Genomic DNA, 21,102 nt, shown 5'->3' with positions numbered 1-21,102 from the left:
GTTCAGTAGGGCCAGAGTGTAGGCGTACGTGTACACGAAGCACAGGATGCGGCTGGAGGGGGAATTCCCTGGCGGTCCAGTGGTTAGGACTCCACTTTCACTGCCGAGGGCTCTGGTTCAATCCCTGGTCAGGGAACTAAGATCCCACAAGCCGAGCGGCGCGCGCGGGCAGCCAAGCCAAAGACTGGGGGCTTCTTCCTGCAGGAAACTAGGAGTCCTTGAAAGTTTTGAGCAACTGAATCACATGACCACATTTGGGTTTTTAGAAAGATTTGATGGGTCAAGACTGAAGGCTGGGCTGGCCATGAGAGGATACTGCCTAGCAATAGGACATTCATCTCTTCACACGGATTCAATGAGGAAGGAGTCAGAATATAATCGTGTTTATTCATGCTGCTAGATTCGACAACCAAAGAATCCCTTTACTTTATGGTTTTATTTTCTAGCATGAAAGAGCTTCTCAAATGAATCCTCTCTTCTGTGTCCCAGAGCCAGGGCCCAAGAGGCCCTCCTCTGTCAGACGCAGCCAGGAGTGCACCCCCAGCCAGGTCTTGAGGCCTTTCTAACCCTGCCCACCTTCCTCTCCCCCCACCCCCAGAAAATTCCCACAGTTGCCAGGGGGCCCCAGGCCTTTTCACACAGCAGCAGCAGGCCCACTGGTGACAGTGAATGGCTGCAGGCCTTCACCCTCCCTTAGGATGAGAGAGGCAGCAGCCTCCTGTCCCACCTGTCTGAGTCCCCAAAAGCCTCTCCTCCAGGGAAGAGGGACTCCCACTCTTGGCTTCAGTGGTTAGTCCAAAACCCAAGAAACAGGCCTTTGAGTTAAAAAAAAAAAAAAGTTGGCTTTTGAGGAGGCAACTGGGGGTTGGGGGGTGTGATGAGGTGGGAGCTTCTATCCTGCACAAGCAGCAGGGCCCAGGGCAGGGCTAGCTTCAGGCTCTTTCTCTTGGTTGGCAACTTGGGGGATTTCCTCCATGTCCTAGACACTCAGTGAACATATTCCAGAGACAAAGGGCAAAAAATTGGGGGTCAGTTTATTCACCCAGCATAGGCTCTGGCAGTTTTTATTTTTATTTTTTTAATTTATTTATTTATTTGTTTGTTTTTTCTTTTTGGCCGGCTTGGGTCTTCGTTGCTGAGCACAGGCTTTCTCTAGTTGTGGCGAGCAGGGGCTACTCTACGTTGCGGTGCGCGGGCTTCTCATTGTCTTGGCTTCTCTTGTTGCAGAGCAGAGGCTCTAGGCCCGCGGGCTTCAGTAGTTGTGGCTCGCGGGCTCTAGAGCACAGGCTCAGTAGTTGTGGCGCACGGGCTTAGTTGCTCCGCAGCACGTGGGATCTTCCCGGACCAGGGCTCGAACCCGTGTCCCCTGCATTGGCAGGCGGATTCTTAACCACTGCGCCACCAGGGAAGCCCTCTGGCAGTTTTTAAACAGCCGTTGCGTGGAGGAATATGTTTTGGGTTTTCTATGCCTCATAGCTGATAGCTATGTGATAACTGACTCTCTGTAACAGAGAGCTGACTGAACAGAAGGACGGCTGAGTCAGCAATGCTTCAGGTGTGATCCTGCGTGTGACCTGTAGCATCAGCCTCCCCTGCGGACTTGTTAGAAAGGCACATTTTTGACCTGCCCTGACCTACTGAACCAGAACTGTTAGGTGCTTTGAAAAGGTGATATTGATGCATGCTCCGGTTGGGGAATCACCAAGTGGAAGGCCTCTTGCTACAGTGAGTCTGGACCCTGGCAGTGGAGGCCCCCAAGGGGGAGCGGAGTGCAAGGCTGCAGGGGCTCCTTGCTCTACAGCAGGGCTCCCCAACCCCCAGGGCCACGGACCGGTGGCAGGCTGTGGCCTGTTAGGAACCGGGGCCGCACAGCAGGCGGTGGGCTGCGGGCAAGCCAGCCGAAGCTCCATCTGCGCTCCCCATCGCTCCCCATCGCTGGCATTACCGCCTGAACCATCCCCCAAACCCCCGCCCCGCCCCCGATCCGTGGAAAAATGGTCTTCCACGAAACCGGTCCCTGGTGTCAAGAAGGTTGGGGACCGCTGCTCTACAGAGTTCTCCAGCTCCTCCCCGCAATTCTCCCCAAGCCCCCTGACCCTTAATCTGTTTCTTCTCAGAACCCTCGGGCTTTCCTGGTTCTCCAAGTGGAGTTCCCCCACTGACCTGACTTTAGATCTCCCTTTCCCACCAGCACTCCAACCCCTGGCTGGCAGTCCCCTGTTCATGCCAACCCCAAAGTTCTCAGAACGCTTGAAGTTCCCGGTCCCCAACCCCCTCCGCCCTGCCTTCAAGCCCGGCAACCCGACCCGTCTCTCCTTCCAGGCCGGCAGGGCCCCGCACCCCTCCCCAAACCCGGCGGGCGGCTCAGGCCTCCCCGCCGCCGTCGGGCCCCACGAGCAGCAGCGGCTGAGTGTTCTTGCCCTTGTCGTGCCAGCACACGTCGAAGAAGGGGTACACAGGCCCGGGCAGGCGCTCGTGGAAGGCGAAGAGCAGCTCGAGCGCGTCGGGGTCGCTGGCGTCGTAGAAGGAGAGGACGCCATCGCAGAAGCTCAGGTAGATCCCGATGCGCGTCGGCCGCCTCTCCGGGGTGCGCAGGGCGCGGGGCTCCTTAGCCTCGACGTGAGCCTCCAGGATCTTGCCTTCGCGCAGCCCGAGCAGCCAGAGCCCCTGCGAGGGCACCGCTTGCAGCCGGCCGCGGCGACCGGCCTCGGCCGCGATCACGCCCAGCGCCCAGCGCGGCTTGTCGCCCACCTCCACCTCCCAGTAGTGCTCGCCCTCGGAGAGCAGCTGGTGCGCCACTACCGCCACGGCCTTGTCGAACTGGCGCGGGTCCTCTCCGACCGGCGGCGCTTTCTGCTCCGAACACTCCACGCGGCGGCCCGAGGCGCACAGCACCAGGCTTGGGTGGGCCGTGCTCGGGTCGAAGGTCAGCTCCTCCAGCGCTGCCACCGGAGGGAGGAGGGTCAGGCCCTGCAGGTGTGGCTCCCGCGAGCCTTCTGCCCACCCACCTGTGGGCCAGCTGCGTCTCCTCTAATCCTCCCGGCATCTCCGGGAAGTGAGCCCCTCTCTGCTTACTGGTGGGGGCCAAAGACCACACCTCTCAGGGCTTCAGACTGTTCAGCTGTAAAACGAGGCCATAATTGCCTCCTTCCAGGGTTGTGGGCAGGACTAAGTTGATATAAGGCATGTCACTCGCCCTCTAAGGCCCCAGAGCAGGAGATGGTCAGGAAGCCTGGTCCTAGGCCAGTCCCTACCTCACCCCACTGTGTGACCTCAGTGGTGATCCAGTCTCTGGGCCTTAGTCTTCTCTTGGATAAAATGGAGGTCCCTCCATTCCCACCAGTGAGGGCTGCACCAGCCTTGTGTACATGTCCTGGAGCTCTGTAACCTGTAGCACCCCAATGTGCTTTAGCTATTGGGGAGAGGAGGCTGAGCCCTTGGGCCTCCCCAGCCATAGGCCAGAGTCAGTGTCTGACCCCAGGGTTCCATCTCTGCAGGTCCTCAGCCCCCAGTTAGCAGGGATCATCATCTCCACTGGCCAACAGGGGCAGGGACGGGCCAAGGATCACGCAGGGCTCAAACCCGGGCCCCCGCCTCCCCTCTGCCGGCAGCAACACCCTCTCAGTAAGCAGCGCCCTCACCATGTCAGTCACCCACCTGAAAACCCCATGCCCTTTAAGATCCTTCTCTGAGCACAGGTTATGAAGGTGCAGGGAAACCCCAAGGGAAAGGGGCAGTGGGCCCTTCTTGGATGACCTCCCCAGCTGGGACCTCCCTCTCTGTATGTGGCCGGAGCCTCCCATCAACCACACAGTTACAAACGCAAACCCAGAGCGAGACCCTCCCAGTACCTGGCATCAGAGCTCGGAACATCTTCCTCCACACCTGGAATTTGAAGTCATCTGAGATGACGGGCAGCTGGATGTCCAGACGGGCAGGTGGTGGTGACTCTGCCAGGATCTTCTGCAGCCTGGGGGGGGAGGGGGGAGAGGTGTGTGAGAAGGGACTTCCTGGAGGAGGCACGGGGTTGGGGGAGGGCAAGCGGGAGTACCCAGAAGAGAGGAGGACGCGTGCTGTGGTGGAGTTCCGGGGTCCCCCCAACACCAGCCCCACTGCATCACACCCTGGCTTAAAACTCCTCTGTTGGTGTTTCAGTTGGGGAAGATGAAAAAGTTGTGGAGATGGATGGCAGTGATGGTTACACAACAACATGAATGTACTTAATGCCACTGAACTTAAAATGTACACTAAAATAAAAAAAATGGTTAAAATGGGGAATTCCCTGGTGGTCCAGTGGTTAGGATTCTGTGCTTTCACTGCCGATCCCTGGTCAGGAAACTAAGACCTCGCAAGCCGCGCCAAAAAAAAAAAAAAAAAGGTTAAAATGGTAAATTTTATGTTATGAATATTTTACTAGAACTTTTTTAAAGCCTTCTGTTGGGATAAGGTCCAGTTCCTCCGCCCTTCACAGTTGGGCCCCTCCTGCCTCACCAGCTTCATCTTCCCTCCCTCTTAGCGGTTTGCACTGCTGTTCCCTCTGCCTGCAATGCTCTTCCACCAACTCTTTAACCTAGCCAACTCCTGTTCGCTCCTTCAGCGTCCAACTCTACAATGCACACCTCCGGAAAACCTGCCCTGGCCACCACCTCCCCTCCACGGCAGCACTGAGTGATTCCTGTGTCCTGTGTCCCTGTCTGTCTCCAGGACAAGTCTGGGAGGTCCCTGAGGAGAAGGACATGTTGGGTTCTTTTCTACATCCACACAACGTGCAGGGGAATCGCAGTGGACTGAATGGGAGTAGAGGGTGCCAGTGTCCCTGGCAGACAAGGGCAAAGTGGGAAAGGGGGCAGGGCCAGGCTGATCTCACCTGCTGGTCACCAGGCAGTATTTCTGGAAAGAGAGAGAAAGAGAATGGAGCTGAGCAGGCAGTGGGCACACTGGGGACTTCTGAGGGTGGGGGGGACCACAGAAATGCTGAGTGTGGGACCAGGAAGAATCAGAGAAGACAAAAGAAGCCCAGAATTCAAGGTCGCCCTTAGCCCTTTACCTCTGTGTGAATTAGAAAAAAGTACCCTCCTGGGACTTCCCTGGTGTCCCAGTGGTTAAGAATCTGCCTGCCAATGCAGGGGACACGGGTTCAAGCCCTGGTCCGGGAAGATCCCACATGCCGCGGAGCAACTAAGCCCGTGCACCACAACCACTAAGCCTGCGCTCTAGAGCCCGCGAGCCACAACTACTGAGCCCACGTGCCACAACTACTGAGCCCGCCTGCCTAGAGCCCGTGCTCCGCAACAAGAGAAGCCACCGCAATGAGAAGCCCGCGCACCGTAACGAACAGTAGCCCCCGCTTACCACAACTAGAGAAAGCCCGTATGTAGCAACGAAGACCCAACACAGTCAAAAATAAAATAAATACAAATAATTTTTTTTTAATTTAAAAGAAGAAAAAAGTACCCCCTTCCTCAAGAAACTAATTCCACCTGGTAAAAAAATTGTCCTAATAAATATGCAGACCTACAATATCTATGATATGAATGGTGCCCACTTAGATATAGTGTCCTTGTGCAGTGCCCAGCTTAAACAACTATAATGGCCATCTTGGGGTGCACCCCTCCTCAGTGTGTGACCCTGGCTCGTCCCTGCCCCTCTCTGGACCTCAGGGTCCCTGCCTGACAATGGAATGAGGTCTTTGAGACCTGAACCCTGGCTGAGGGGCAGAGAGGAAAGCCATCCAGTGCTCACCATGAGGAACTCAGTCTGTGGCTTGTCTGCCACCTCCTCCAGCACCTTCTCCATCTGCCGCAGCTGCTCCAGGTAAGAGTTCAGGCTCCCCAGCTCCCGCCGCAAGGCTACCCCTGCCTCACCCCGTACACGTTCAGCTTCGCGGTCCAAGGAGCCCTCCAGCGCAGCCAGGAACAAGCGCATCTTGCCCAGCTGCTCTCCCACGGCCCCCCGGAACTGACGCACTGTCTCCTGTGGGGACAGACAGACAAAAACATTTGGCTGGGGACCCCCCAACCTAGACCCCCAGTCCCCGGGCTCTGCTGTGCGGAGCCCCTCACCTCCACCTCCACCAGCTGATGCTCGAGCACAGCCACACTCTTCTCCTTCCGCATACACGCCTCCTGCAGCTGCAGCTTCTGCTGTGGGAGCTGCGTCTGGGGGGTGAGACATAAAGAAGTGATGTTGCTGCCCACCTCCCCCACTTAACCTGCTCCCTCTGGCTCAGCCTCAGTGCCAGCTTCTCTTCCAGCCAGGCTGACATTTTACCATACACACTCGCTGGTCTCAAGTCCTTGCCGGTACCGGTTCTGAGGTCTAGAATGCTTCACCCTCCTGTTGTCTGTCTAGGTAAGTCCTCCCTAGCCTTGCCTTCCTTCCCTGATTCCATCTCCTCAGCAGACAGCCCCCCAGCACAGGTCTTCGTGAGGATGATAATCACAAATGTGGTTTGGTCTCCTCCACTGGAGGGGCAGGGGCTTTGCACACAGCAGGTTTCAGCGGTGAGCAGAGGGTGTGTAAAGAACAAATGCAGCCTCCTGCTATTCCTGGCCTTCACCCTATACCTAAAAGCAGAACCTTAGCAAAACACCCTAATCAGCCCCCCTGCACACCGGTGGGCTCTGAGGGTAGACATTTTAATAAAAATGTCTTCTGCATGGATGAACCAAACATATCTGTGGGTCAGCTCCTACTCTAGGTCTGTCAGTTTGTGACTCCTGAAATGCAGGTGTAAGGGAGTTCCTATACCTCCAGCCAAAGCCACTGTTTGCCGGGAGGTGCACAGCCCTGGAATCAGACCCATGGCCCTGGAATCAGCCATGCCTCCATCGCTTCCAACCTCAGTTTGCTCTTCTGCAGAATGGGAACTGTCATCCCCACCTCACCTCTGGTTGTGACAAATTGGCAGCCTCCTTCCCACCTCCCACTAAAGGAAGCTGGGAGACCCTCTAGGCACTGTTTGCTGATGAATCCTCACTGGAATTGGACCATGGGCTCCCGTGGCCAGCCACCAGGTCCGTCTCCTCCCCCAGACGTCCTGCAGGGCCACAGCCCTGCCTGCTGCAGGATGGGGTGGGCCTGGTGGCTCTCAGCCATCCGAGGTTCATGGGCAGAAGGGCTGAGCCATGGGGACCAAGCACAATGCCACCCTAGAAGCTGGGGGCTGCACAGACACTTTCGGAACATCCTGCAGTGAGGAGGTGTGGGGAGCAGTGCTCCACGACGTGGTGTGTGGTGGATCTTACCGACAGGCTTGTCTCCTTCTACTCCGAGGCGTGCAGGAGGAGGCAGCACGGCTTCAGGGGGTCGTGAGTGTCCCCCTCACCCGGCAGATCCCATTCAACCATACTTGGGTCTGGTACATGGTCTCTGGACCCAGCCCCTCTTCCTCCCCAAGGACCCAGGTGTTCAGTCCCACCCCAGGCTTCCTGCCCCACTCCTCTTTCAGGCTCCTTCCAGGGATCCCCATTTCAGACCTCCAGCCAGCCCCTCCCTGCGGCTTAGGGTTGGGCTGGTACAGACCCTGGCAGACTGTATCCCACCCCACCTGCCCCCTCGAGGCTCCTGGGCTGCCTGGTGCCCTGTCCCGTTTCACGGCCTCTGTTCTCTCTTCGCAGATAAAGATGGGTAAGGATGGGAGTTCTGTGGTTATCAGCAGAGGTTTGCCTGGGTAGGGAGGGCTCCTGGGTGGAGGAGGCTCCTGCACTGGGTTAGGGACCACCAGCCAGCACCGAGCGGGACTGTGCAAGGCTGAAGCCGGAGGTACGGTGAAGTTGGGCCCCTAGGGGAGACTGGGGCCCTCGAATACCAGCCTCAGGGCGGGGTCTACCCCCTCTAGGAGTCTGGAGGCCAAGGAGAAGTGCATTGCAACGCTGATGTTTGTGGGCAAAGATTAACCCCCACCCCACCCCCCCACCTCCCCCAAACAGCAGCGCGAGAAGACGGTGGCAGCTTCTGCACCGCGGAGACGGAGACAGAGGACCGCTCCATGCCTCCAGACCCCGCCTCCTCCCGCCCCTGCACCTGTCGTTTATTCTTCCAACAACCCTATAAATGCTTCATGACAGACCTCCTTGGGCCTGTGTATACATAAACCCTCCTGTAGATGCATGCGTGTGATTTGCCATACGTATGACAGCTGAGCCAGCGTGTGCCTGTGTCCCCATTTGCCAATGTCTGGGTGTCTTTGCTGGGCTTCCATGGAAATCGCCAACCTCGGGGCGCACAACTGTGTGTGGGCTCTGGAAGCGTTTGGAACTTCCAGCTCCAATCACAGTAACAGCCTGGACTTGGGTCTCGGTGCCAACCTGCGCCTGTGCACAGAGTTGCGTACCCAGGCGTGCCTTGGCCTCCCGGGTCCCCTTGGATTAGGCCACATCTGGTGACGGTCAGGCCCGCACAAGCTCGGAGGCTCCAGGGGCGCGGGGGGGCCACCGCCCAGCAGCTGTGTGCCCACCCCGCCCACCACCACGCCCCCCCCGGCCAGCCCCGCCCCTCTTACCCGGGCCTCGGCCCAGCAGCAGAGCCTGCGCGCCTGGGCGGCGGGCACCGACTCAGTCCTCGCTCAGCCCCGGGCTCCGCAGACTCCGCCCCGTGGCTGAGCCCCCCGCATCTCCGGCGCGCTCCAGCTGCCGCGCCTATCCCGCCGAGGCCGGTCTCCGAGCGCCTCTTCAAGGCTCGGGTCTCCGCCAAGCTCCGCCTTCAGCCCATCAGCACCCCCATTCCCTAGCCGCCCCGCCCCGCCCCGCCCGCGTACCCGGCAGCTCCAGGCGCACCGGGCCCTGAAGCTCAAGAGGCCCGATCGGCCCGGCCCCGACCCGTCCAACAACCCCATCCGCCCCCGCCCCCCACCGGAGGCCGCCCGGCCCCGCACCTTGAGGCGCGCATGGGCTTCGGCGGCGGGCAGCAGGCGGTGGCCGCGGTGCGAACCGAGCGAGGCGCACACGCCGCACACGAGCACGCGGTCCTGCTCGCAGTAGATGCTCAGCGGGTCTAGGTGCTCCTCACAGTGGCCCTGAGGCACCTGCGCCAGCCCCTCCACCAGGCGCGCCAGTTGCTGGTTGGTGCTGAGCGCCTGCGGCCGCGTGGGTGCCTGGCAGCTCGGGCAGAGCACCGTGCCGTCCGCCGCCGGCTCCCCTGCCACGCGGCCTAGGCAGGCGCGGCAGAAGCTGTGGCCGCACTCGGCTGTCACGGGCGCGTCGAACAGCTGCAGGCACAGCGGGCAGGACAGCTCCTGGTGCAGGAGGCCGGGGGCAGCCGACATTGCGGGCCTGGGTAAGGAGGTGCCGGTCAGGGAGGCTCAGCGGAGCCACAATCCCGGGCCAGCCCCAGCCCCAGGCGGGGTTGGCAGCCCCGCAGGGAGGATCCCCAGCCTGCAGAGGCCTCTCATCTCAAACAGGAAGGGACTCTGGTTCCGGCCAAGGGAGGGAAGGGGACTCCCTCTCAGTCCCAAAGGCAGCCTCAACTGCGGTTCTCAGCCCCGGCCCCCCAAATAGCCCCTATCAGGGACCCGGTCTCAATCCCAGTTCCTAAACACGAGGCTGGGTTGCAAACACGGTCTTACCCGCTGTCCTTCCCCCGACTTAGCCCCAGGCCTCAGCCCCAACCCCAAATTCTCCAGCGCCCCTCCCCCCTCCCCTCCTCTCACCTCTCCAGGGCCTGCAGCCCTCCCCTCCCCCATATCCCCAGGCCGGCCGGACCGGCAGGACTCACAGGTCTGGTTGGAGATCTTGGACAAAAAGAGACTCGCAAGAGGCCCAGTCAAGGTCAGGCCTAACTGTAGGTAGGTCAGAGCTGTGTCTGAAGACAGGTGAGAAGGAAGCACCGAGCTCAGAGCGAGGACAAGGGACACCACGGGTGATGGGCACGCAGTGAATAGCAGACAGACCCTCCCAGACTGAGCTCTGGCCCCAGGACTATATTTAGCTGCCCTGCCCATCCCCTTCCATCACTTCTGGAAACCGTTCTAAAAGTGAGGACTGAGCGGTCAGACAAGCATCACATGTCAAGGCCACCTGTCCTGGCCCATCCCCTGCCCAGCCTGGAGCCAGAGCTCAGAGCCAGCAGAGAGACAGGGCCTCTCATACCACGGAAAAGACAGAAACATGATTGGAGGGAGTCTCCCCTTTCTCCCTCACCCCAACCTCCGCACTCTCCAGCCTCCGCTGTTCCCTGCCTGTGGCCCCCTCCCCAGCTTGTCACCCACTTATTCCCCAAGCTTAAGGCTCTCCAAAGTCACACCGGCAGTATTATTTCCACCTGCGGGAGAATAGAACCTCCCCCAACCCTGAAAGTTTTTCTTCCTGCAGGGCTGAGGGGAGAGCCTTTTCCCTGTTGGTGTCTCCAGTGCTCAGCACAAGCTGTGGGGCAAAGTGGGCCTCCCTAACTGCTTGGAAAATGAGTGATAGAGGGACAGCTAAATAAATGAATGAACTAGATCCAGAGCCTGCAGCCGAGAACTCCGTTCTGCTCTGGGAGCCTCAAGGCTTATCCTTCAAATCTCAATTTAAAAACCAAAGTCCTCACACCCTAGTCATCACTCATCTCTCCCTCTGCTCACTCCCGCCTCGGCCTTTGCATTTCTCTCCCCTCTGCCTGGAACACTCTTTCAAACCCCAGTTATTTTGTGACTGCCTCCCCCTCCTCCCTCAGATCTTTACCCCATGTCACTTTTTCAGTGGGGCTTTTCCTAACTCCCTGATTTTAAATCTCACATCTCCCTTCCCCTTTTTATTTTTCTCCATAACATTTATCACGATCTGACACATGATATATTTTACTTGTTGGTTTCTTGTCTGTCTCCTCCTACCAGAATATAAATTTTGTTCACTGCTCATCTCCAACTTTGAACAAAGCCTGTGGCACACAGCAGGTGCTCAGTAAATACTCAATGAATGAATAAACACAGAGACTAACTCTGTCCTTCTCTTCTGGCCTCTCAGCCTTTTCCTGGATTTGTTCATTTCTCCCTCGACCACTCTCCGTCTCTGTTAGTCTGAGCTTCGACAAGAGCCAGGTCAATTGTCCCATGAGAGTAGCCAGACACCCCACAGGTGAGAAACAAGGAAGAATTATTTTCCCTGCTTATAAAGGAGAAGGAAGCAGCTGTCCCCCTTCCCTCCTTAAAAAGTCTTCTTTTTTTTTTTTGGCCACGCCTTGCAGCATGAGGGATCTTAGCTACCTGACCAGAAATCGAACCCGTGGCCCCTGCAATGGAAGTGTGGAGTCTTAACCACTGGACCACCAGGGAAGCCCCCCTTAAAGATCTTCTTACTCCAACTTTTTGGCAAGTAAATAAATCTCCCCAGGAGTCAGATAGCTCCTAGCACACCTCTGCTTTTATGACTTGTCTCTGAGTTCGGGGGCTCATTCCTTCTTGAACATTTGAAGTTCTTGCATGTTTCATGCTGGCCCACTGAGGGAGCTGCTCCAGGCTTCCTGGCACCTTGGGGTCTTAACCTAGGAACTTTGTTCGGGCTGTAATGATTTGGGCCTCTCGGGAAGAGATAAGTGAGGTTTTATCATTCTTTTGGATTAGAGCAATTAATCCTGGTTATATGAAGGATTCTGGTTATATGAAGAGTCTCAGGAAGGTAGGGCTTTTTACCAGAACCCTGAGAAATCCAGGGAAGTTCCACTTCCCCAAACAGGAGGCAGGTGGGGATGAGAGCACATCTGGAGCTGGTCTCTGAAACCACTAGCCACTTCATTTCGGTTCAAAAAGTCAACAACCTGAATGTAGATCTCACCTAGAGTTTCCACCCCTGCTAGGCTAGGGCTGAAGGTTTTGGTCACTAGGAGTGGGTGCCCAGGAAAGGGAGGTGACACTCAACTCAATCCCTTTCTGTAGATGGGCCAGATCTGACCTCTGACCCATGAAAGGGACATAGATCATCTACAGCAGGGTGGGGGACAAGAAGGGGCCCAAAACCACGTCCAGGGGAGGAGGAGGTGAGGACTAGTATTGCTGAGGCCCAGAACTCAGAGGGGGCAGATTTCAGCTTGTCCTAAGGGAGAGCTTCCCAACGGCTGGAGTGATAAGTGCCATGGGAGGTGAGAACTCCTTGTATTAGATAAATGCAAAGAGAAGCCAGAAATCCCCCGATCGGGGCCCCTGCAGATGCAGGATCTGAATGCTGGTGTCACAAACTCATGCTGGGTGCCCCCAGAAAGATCACCTACCTTTTTGGGCTGCAGCCTCTTCAGCTACAATATAAGGATAAGTAGGATAATAATACCATCCCTGTAGGGTTGTTATGAGGATGAAACTAGATAATACACTAAATAAACAGCAAGAACAGCATGCTTGCTGGCACCCAAGGACTTAGAAAGCAGTGACTGCCACCACTAGGTTCAAATCTTGACTGCTCTTTCCTCGTCGTGTGACCTTGATCAACCTGATTTTCTCATCTGGAAAATGGGGATCATGTCAGGATTATTATCGAGACTATTGGATCGTTATGAAGATTCAACAAGCTAATTCATAGAAAGCTTTTAGAACAATGCCAGGCCCGTAGAAAATGTTCAATAAATGTTGATATTGATATTATTACAATTATTACTACTAATTGTTCCAACGAACCTTCCCTACAGCCCTGTAAGGTCAATAACATCATCCCCACTTCACAGATTCGGAAACTGAAGCTAAGAAACTTTAACAATGACAAAAGCACCTACTCTGTGCCAGGCCTGTTCCAAGCACTTCACAATTCTCAATCCATTTATAACCTCATAACCTCATTTATAACCTCATAACAACCCCATCATTTTTCCTATCTTAACAGGAAGCCATGAGGCATAAAGAGATTAAATAACTTGCCCAATGTCCTGGCAGTCTATGGTCTTCTGACCCCAGCAGGTGCAATCTGGCTCCAGCAATCAGTTACTTTTGTTGGGTGGTGGAGGTGTCGGATCACACCCAGGAAGCATCTTACCACCAACAACTGGTCTGGCCTAGTCCGGGGGCAAGAAGATGGGCCCGAGGGGAGACCCAGAGGTTCTTTCCTGCCAGGAGTCAATGCTCAGAACTCGGAGTACTTCCCCCAGAAAAGGGGGGCCCAGGGAGAAGGGATTACCACGGCTTCCCAGAGAGTTGCCCAGGGCTCTTATTCCCCACCTCCGCAGGGGGAAACCGCCCTGCAGTCTCCAAGAATGAGCTGGCTCTGAGTCTACCTCCCTGGGGTACCCTAGAGAAGCCACTGTCCTTCTCAGAGCACTCATTCCCTACGTGCTGGTGAGTGCAGACCCCAGAAAAGGGCTGTGACCACCCTGAGTCACACAGCTAAGAGGTAGAGGGTCTGGGAATCAAATCTGAGTGGGTCTGATACCCCTCATCTCCCGTTTTTCTCACTATTCCACAGTCTTCTGAATGTGCTTTGTGAGTTTCTTGAGCATTCTGCAAAGAGGAGGAAGTTAACATTACCATTCCTAGTATTGCAACATCTGCCCTCCTAAGGGTGTATTTGGACAGTCTGGAGGAGGCATACATTTCCATATACATTATCTCTCCAAGCAGTTTGTCAATTTCTGAAGACAGAGAGTGGGACTTTGAGGACGTAGGTTGGAATTTGGGCCCAGGAGTCAGGTGGCTCTGTCTGTATTTCCTCATGTACTACCAGCGCAGGCTTCCAGAGGAATTTTTGAAAACTTCAGTTTCCTCCTCTGTGAGGTAGGATAGACACACTTACCTCATGGGGTTGTTGGGAGAATTAAATGAGATTATGCATGTTAAGTGCTTAGCACAGTGCCTGGAACAGTAAATTTGAAAAATGGAAGCTGTCGTTACTATTATTAGTCTCCCACATCACTTATCATGAGGTTGGGCATCTAGTAGGTCCTTAGTACATCTTTTTTTTAATTTTTAAATTTTTATTTTTTATTGACGTATAGTTGATTTACAATGTTTCAGGTGTACAGCAAAGCGATTCAGTTATACATGTGTGTGTGTATATATATATTCTTTTCCCGATCCTTTTCCATTATAGGTATTACTAGATATTGAATATAGTTCCCTGTGCTATACAGTAGATCCTTGTTGTTTATCTATTTTATATATAGTTAATACATCTTTTTAGGATCAAATAGATTCTCCTTCTGAGTTGAGAGTCTACAGTGGGCTCAATAGAGCATGTCCACCTGACAAGGTGTCACTTGTGCTCTCTGACCTCCAGCCTGAAATCACTGCAGGAGTGAGGCTTCCACTGCTATTAGAGGACGCTCCTGCACTTCCAGCCCCTTGTCCCTTGGCTCCCTGTGACATCACACCGAAGTGCTAGTGTGTGCTCTGAGGCATGTCAGGTGAAAAATCAAAGCCGGATCTTCTGTGTCTCGGTCTGAATGTGTTTGAGCAAGAATGAGACTGAGTCAGGTGCCAGGGGCAAGCTGGGTCCAAGAGGAAGGGCCCTGGGTGGTGATAAGCAGGAACAAGGGAAGGGGCACTGTGTCACACCACGACACACATCCTCAGCTCCCCCACTTCCAGGAAGCCAGGTGTGAGGAGGAGACCACCTTCTCCTCCTAGTCATGACACACACTCCCCAAGGTGCAATTCCCTGCAGCCCCAAAAGATCCGTTGAGATGTGTTATGTTGGTTTTACGTAAAGCCAAGGCCACCCCATCCAAACAAGAATTCAAGAGATGCAAATGGCCATATGTATGGCCAAGGGGATCCCCGCTCTTTTGGGGGGGTGCGGTTTGAATCAGGCAATCGCTTTTTAAATTCCATGGATCAAACACCCAAAGCTTCTGAGATTCCAACAAATGTGAAAAGAGCAGGTTTCTATGATCCTAGATTCTAGGATTCTTTTGTCATTTCATGAAAGCTTATCAAGGCTGGATCTGTGCCAAGCCCTGTGCTGGGTGCTGTGGACCTGAAAGGGTCCTCAGTCTAGTGAGGAAAGCAGAGTGACCAGACACAGTGTGTGATAAACACTGTGAGAAAGGCATCATAGGGGTATCCAGCCGACATGGCCAAGGAATAATTCATTTTGCACAGAGAGGACAGAAAAGCCAACTGGGAAGCGTAGACAGCGGCCAGACTCAAAAGCTAACCAGACAACCTGCATGATCCCTCAGCTATATGACCTTGGGCAAGTCCTTCAACCTCTCTGAGCCTCAATCTTCTCACTTGTACAATAGGGCTACTATTCCCTATCCCAAAGGGACTGTTGTAAGGGTTAGAAATAACGCATGTGGAGGATCACAGCCTATACATAAGGGCTCAATTTTTTTATTTCTTAGAAAAAGTGACTCCTGATGCATGTTGGAGGACAGGCAGGAACTCATCAAGCAGACCAGGAGGGAAGAGAGGCCAAGCGGAGAGCAGGTGCTGCACGTGCAGAGGTCCAGAGGCTGACAGGGTAGAAAGTGCTGCCGAGGAAGTTGGCAGGGGACTTAAAGGCCAAGCCAAGGAGCTTAGACTTGATTCTGGGGGCACTGAGGGGTCATAGGAGGTTTTCAAGCAGGGGAGGGACAGCATCAATGTGTGGGCTAGGAAGATGTAGCCTTCTGGCCACAGTGCACAAAATGACATGGAGATTCTGCAAGGACGAAGACCAGTGAAGAGGCACAATAATAAACAGCCATGAGCCAGGGAACACTAGCCGCTGGGCCACAAGTGCCACCCATGGTAAGGATGTTGGCACATAGTACTACCCAGGCTGTGTGGGGCAACACGCACACAGATGGGGAGCAGGGCCCTGCTACTCTGATGGAAGCTTTTGAACACATGTTGCAGGTAACACAGCCTCAAGTCATTCCTTCATTCAGCAAATCTTCACTGAGTACCTATTATGTCCCAGGCACTCTTGATGCTGGAGATTCAGCAATGAACCAGACAAGGTCCCTGCCCTCATAGAGCTCATGTTTTAGCGGGGAGGTGGGTGCCTAAACAAATACTCAGTTACAATTTAGTCACAATCGCTATGAGAGCTACAAACCAGTAGCAAGTGTTTTGAACTGGAGGGATTCTAAACCTGGTCTCCCAGAAGAAGTGGCATTTAACTTTAGACCTAAAGTCTTGAGAGTTTGTCAGGCAGAGTGAGGGAAGAGAGCTCCAGGTTGAGGGAATAGCATGTGCAAAGGCTTGGAGAAGCAAAGGAGCCTGGCACATTTGAGGAGCTGAGAGGCCAGTGTGGTTGGAACTCAGAGGTGGAGTGTGGTGAGGGTGTGGCGCAAGACAAGGCTGGCGAGGTCCACAGGGGCAGACCAGCAGGGCCTTCCCAGCCATGTTAAGGGCAAGTTAAGGATTCTGGGCACAGCTTGGCCTCCAACGCCAACCCACGCCATCCCACTCCAACCTACACCAACCCAAGCCACCTTTCATCTGCTCTTCTGGGTCAAGCCCCCTGATCCCAGAATAGCTCTCTTCCCATGACTTTCCTTCCAGTCAAGAATTTTCTCAACCATTACAAGTGTCTCTTGTCATCACTTCCCAAGAAATTCAGTTCCTGGGGGACCAAATCCTGGCTCTCCCAGGAAGCATTTGGCAAGGTTTCAGGCACCATCAGGTAGCCCAGGTTATGCTAGAATATTTACTAAGTGAATGAGTGAGAGTTATTATCCCCATCTTATGGAAAAGGAAACTGAGGCTTGGCGAGAGAAAGCAGTTATCTCTACCTGTGGAATTTGGGAAGCTACATGGCTGTTAGGATTCTATGATTCTGATCCTATGACAGGGAGAGAGGATGATAAGGCTTAAGGAAACATGGAGATTTCAGGGTTCCAAAATTCCACTATTCTAAGCCTTAGCGCTCCAATAAACCAGGTTCCTGATCTGTGCTACCTAGTCCAAGCCTGGAGAGGCAGGCAGCACCCATGAGCCCTTTTCCACCAGGTCTCCTGGGTCCCACCTCATAGACCAGCCAAAGGATGCGATCTGGGCGCCCCCCCCCCCCCGATGGTCAGGAGAGAAAGGGAAGGAACACAGTAGTCAGGAGCCTAACACCCAAGGGCAATGTTCTGGGGCAGCGACAGGAGTGAAGGCGGGGAGTTCCAGGTCCCGCCCCAGAGCAGACTTCCTGCTCAGCAGCCACCCCAAGTGAGCTGAAGCGGCGGCTGCCGGAGGGGACCCCAGGAGCCATGGGGTGCACGCGTGATGCCATCCTGGATGCACTGGAGAACCTGACCCCTGATGAGTTCAAGAAGTTCAAGATGAAGCTGCTTTCAGTGCCGCTGCGCGAAGGCTACGGACGCATCCCACGGGGGACGCTGCTGCCCATGGATGCTGTGGACCTCACCGACAAGCTCGTCAGCTACTATCTGGAGGCGTACGGCGCCGAGCTCACGGTGCTCGTGCTGTGCAACATGGGCATGCAGGAGGTGGCGGAGCAGCTGCAGGAGACCTTGCGCAAGGGTGAGTGCGCCCCCTCCACAGGTCCGGACCAGTATCCCCTCTACACCCTCCTCCCAACCCAGAAGTTCGCCTCTCCCGGAGCTTCCGCTTCCTGTTTCTGCTACCCTTTAATAAAATCTCCTCCTGCTGGGGAGGCTTCCGGACCAAGAGACCCCTGACCCCAGAAACACTTGGGAGACACCACTTAACATTTTCTTACAGGCCCCGGAACCACACCAGCCGGGATCAAGGCACCTCCCCAGACAGCAGCCAAGCCAGGTAAAGCCTTCAACACCCAACCTCACCTACCTGGGCACCTCACCAGCCCCGCCCCACCGTACCCCTGCATAGCCTCTTGTCCCAAGGCCAGGAGCACCCAAAGAGCACAAAGCTAGGCCAACCCTTCCCACCCACCTACTCACGAACACCTCCTGGGGCTGAGCCTGGTTGGGAGGAGAAAGGGAGACAAAGTTAAACTTATCCCACTATACGTAGAGTCCCGGTGGCATGCCCGCCTTGAGCCCCACCACTTAGGGTTGCATTCAGGGCAATTTCTAAAGAAAGCAAAGTGTCAAGAGGGACAGGCTCCAGCACCCACCCTGGTCCCAGCTCATCCCCTCTCCCCCCTCCCGCCCCAGCACTGCACTTTGTGGACCAGCATCGGGCGGCACTCATTGCACGGGTCACAGACGTGGATGGGGTGCTGGACGCCCTGTACGGGAAGGTCCTGACAGAGCAGCAGTACCAGGCAGTGCGGGCGGAGCGCACCAATTCTACCAAGATGAGGACGCTCTTCAGCTTTGCTCCAGCCTGGAACCTGACCTGCAAGGATCTGCTCCTCCAGGCCCTGAGGGACACCCAGCCCTACCTGGTGGTCGACCTGGAGCAGAGCTGAGGCATCTTCCCCAGCAGCGGTCCCACAGACAACCCCTGGCAGTTCCAGCCAACTTACCTGGAGTCTGATTTTTTTAATATATACATAATATATGAAAAACCAGCTTGTACTTGGTGTGTTTTCCTACTTCCAGCCTGGAAGCTCATGCAGAGCTGAGCTACATATCCAAGCGCCGCAGCGGCTCAGATGAAGCTCTGGTCTCCGCCTGTTCCTGGGGCAGCAGGCTCCCCAGACATTTCATCCTACCTGCCTCAGTCACCATGGAATGGTCCCTCACTCACCATTTGGTGGCTCCCTTAATGCCACCCCAGAGGGTCTGCCCTTGAGACCTGTGAACATAAGTTAGCCTTGTGGCCAAGGTCTAAAAATTGAAATAGAAATATGTACAAAGGGCCTGGAGCTGTAGGGGGCCGGACGTGACAGATGCATTTAGAAACAAGACTCGTCTACCAAGCTTCTCTTTCGCTTTTTCATAGGAAAAAAAATTGCAAAATGAGAGCAATTTTCAGAGGAAGCGACAAGAGTATCATCTAAACAGGAAAGAGCACAAACCACCAAGTGTCCCTAGGGCTCCTTCTGGCACTGACACCAGCAGGCGTCACTGCTCCCTCTGCTCCCTCCCACCCACTGCAAGAGGGGTTATAGGTTACACTTTGCCCAGAAAACATGCCAACCACAAAAGCAACTTCAGGAAATGAGTTCTAGTAGCTGTTCCTTCTCTTGATGAAATTGTGCCCACAAAAGAAAATAGGAGTATTTATTTCCACAAAACAGCACTTAGGGAGCCTTTCCAGAGGCTGTTAGGCAACCAGATCCTAGGACCACATCCTGAGTACACTTTGCACCCAAATTCTTTCTGGCCTGCAGGGGGTGGATGCAAAGCAACAGGCAGGCCCCAAGGAGGCCAGATATCCTATCCTTAGGAGTCAGATCATCAGACTCGGCGATCCAGGCATGAGGGTACGAAGTGTGCCACTCACAACGACAGACCAGCGAAGAATGAAAAAGCTGTATGAAGGCTTCACTTGGAACACCCTCCCTAGACACAAGAATGGACAGATGCAGTGTTTATCCCCCTCCCCCCACCCCACACCGTCTAACACTTCCCTATTCTGATGACCGGATCACCAGAGCAACAGGAGAAAACAAGCTGTTTGCTGCAGGAGGAAGCTACCAAAAAGCTAAGCTAATGACCACTGTCAAGGCTACGGTGACATGGGACTGCTCCTAATGCCATTTAGGACTCCAGGAGGAAAGCTGAGCTTCCCCAAAAGCGGGAATCAGCCCACTCACTCAGGATCCCGTGGGCTCATCTTCTTTGGCCAACTACCCCATAAAATAAATGATGCTCCCCATTTCACCCTCAGCCCTTTTCTACCAAGTCTTCTTAAATCTTATAAACCAAGCCTTATTCAATCCCTGAGATGTGCTTGTTCCCTTATGTTCTGAAGACCTTACCATTTCCCAGACTGAAGTTGTCTTCCTTTTACTATCCCTGTATCTCGACATATGGCAACAGCAGCAGCCTAACCAGAAAACAAGAAACTCCAGCATGTTCCGTAAGGCCCAGGTTTAGTCAGTCTTCCAACTTACACCCAAACACCTTCAACTTCACTGCCCCCAAATGGCATATGCCTTCATGCCTTACCCACAACAGGCCTCCTGATCTCCCCACTTCTAGTCAACCACCTTCAAGGGCCTGAGTATTGAAAACTGATGGAAATGGACTCCCTTCTAACACTAGGACACCTAAGCCCTGCTTCCAGCCTGACCCTGAATAACCCCATCCAACCTCTCCTACCTTCCTCTTCACACACCACCGCATCTCAACACTACTTACACCCCCTGCCCTACCGCACGCTGGTCCCGACTCTGGATACCTTGAAACCCACCTGTCCTAGCATGCCCAGAGAGGGCCTTCCTCTGGGCTCCAGTGGCACTTTCACCTAGGTTCCCCGTGGTAGAGCAAACCATATTGTCACGTTCTAGTTTCACACAGGACTCTCCCGTTAGAGCTCCATAAAAAGACATCTTTTCAACCTCTGTACAGTGCCTTGCATGTGAAAAATAGCAGTCACTGTGTATGTCTAGTGTCTTAACAGAGGTTTTTTTTTGAACTTCATAGGAACCTAATGCTTCTCATGAGATGGAGCCGTAACACTTCCTTGCACAGCAGATGCTCAAACAGAGCAGCTACAAAAACTAGTGCAGGCCTGAGGCAAAAGACACGGTTCTAAGAAACAGCTCCCCTAAGTTGAAAGACTTCTTGGAGGCTTTATTTTTCCTTTATATTTGGTGGGGGAGGGGGAAGGGGGAGGCTCAGAGTTCTACCAGCCACAGCATACTGGTTAAGGACACACTTCTGCAGCCAAAGGACAGATTCCAATCCCTGCTCTACCCCACTCACCAGTTATGAGACTTAAGGCCAGTTTGTACCTCAGCATCCCATCTATAAAGTAGGGATAACAGGACATAGCTCATCACCTAACAGCAACTGGCCCACAGCGAGCACACGTTAGTGTCAACAGTGATCTCCAGGATGTTTTCCTTCCTAGCTGCTCAATGGCTTAGGCTCCTCAATCTGGAACAATCAACATTTTCTGCCCAAACCTCTAAGCATCACAAGACTGGGAAAAAAAAAAAAACAAGCAGATCAACAGCAAATGTTCGATGGGCCTGTGCTAATTAGAACAAAAACCCACATGCAGGACCCAGCCTTCCACAAGTGATGACCTTTTTCTTAGCTCCTGGCTTACACTGTCTACATGGACAGTTTTGTACAAAATTGAGTTCCCCTTTCCAGACATGGTGGGGGGAATGAGCAGAAAAGGAGTCTCTGCAGAACTTCAGAACATCGCCAGAGAGGTCGCAGCAC

General features: G+C 54.3%; 2 protein-coding genes across 3 annotated transcripts; one reads left to right on the top strand and one right to left on the bottom strand.

Moving 5' to 3' along the window:
- Positions 1-367: 367 nt before the first annotated feature.
- On the bottom strand, positions 368-9,901 carry TRIM72 (tripartite motif containing 72). Its single transcript, XM_082360845.1, has 7 exons — positions 9,715-9,901; positions 8,876-9,272; positions 6,063-6,158; positions 5,743-5,973; positions 4,868-4,890; positions 3,852-3,970; positions 368-2,942 (listed from the first exon to the last, which is right to left on the bottom strand). Exons 2-7 carry the CDS (start codon positions 9,263-9,265, stop codon positions 2,365-2,367), a joined length of 1,437 nt encoding a protein of 478 aa, XP_082216971.1. The 5' UTR covers positions 9,266-9,272; positions 9,715-9,901; the 3' UTR covers positions 368-2,364.
- Positions 9,902-10,012: 111 nt separating this feature from the next.
- LOC309613699 (apoptosis-associated speck-like protein containing a CARD) lies at positions 10,013-18,336 on the top strand. 2 transcript variants are annotated; one of them, XM_082360860.1, is made up of 4 exons: positions 10,013-11,054; positions 11,132-17,353; positions 17,555-17,611; positions 17,971-18,336. In XM_082360860.1, the coding sequence occupies exons 2-4, from the start codon at positions 17,080-17,082 to the stop codon at positions 18,225-18,227; spliced, it is 588 nt and encodes a 195-aa protein (XP_082216986.1). In that variant the 5' UTR covers positions 10,013-11,054; positions 11,132-17,079; the 3' UTR covers positions 18,228-18,336. The 2 variants fall into 2 exon arrangements, with proteins under 2 accessions (XP_082216986.1, XP_082216985.1); XM_082360859.1 differs by having other exon boundaries at positions 10,013-17,353.
- The last annotated feature ends 2,766 nt before the right edge of the window (positions 18,337-21,102 follow it).

Source organism: Balaenoptera borealis, assembly GCF_965194805.1.
Source record: "Balaenoptera borealis genome assembly, chromosome: 16".
In the NCBI taxonomy this organism is placed as follows: domain Eukaryota; kingdom Metazoa; phylum Chordata; class Mammalia; order Artiodactyla; family Balaenopteridae; genus Balaenoptera; species Balaenoptera borealis.
The sequence above is the reverse complement of the archived record's forward strand: the minus strand, read 5'-3'. Positions and strand labels throughout refer to the sequence as shown.

Excerpts from the sequence above, each read along its gene's own strand:
- TRIM72 (XM_082360845.1), bottom strand. The coding sequence starts at position 9,265 with ATGTCGGCTGCCCCCGGCCTCCTGCACCAGGAGCTGTCCTGCCCGCTG. Across the intron at positions 5,974-6,062 it reads ATCAGCTGGTGGAGGTGGAG|GAGACAGTGCGTCAGTTCCG; the intron begins GTGAGGGGCTCC and ends CTGTCCCCACAG. Across the intron at positions 2,943-3,851 it reads GTTCCGAGCTCTGATGCCAG|CGCTGGAGGAGCTGACCTTC; the intron begins GTACTGGGAGGG and ends CTCCGGTGGCAG.
- LOC309613699 (XM_082360860.1), top strand. The coding sequence starts at position 17,080 with ATGGGGTGCACGCGTGATGCCATCCTGGATGCACTGGAGAACCTGACC. Across the intron at positions 17,354-17,554 it reads GCAGGAGACCTTGCGCAAGG|GCCCCGGAACCACACCAGCC; the intron begins GTGAGTGCGCCC and ends ATTTTCTTACAG. Across the intron at positions 17,612-17,970 it reads CCAGACAGCAGCCAAGCCAG|CACTGCACTTTGTGGACCAG; the intron begins GTAAAGCCTTCA and ends CTCCCGCCCCAG.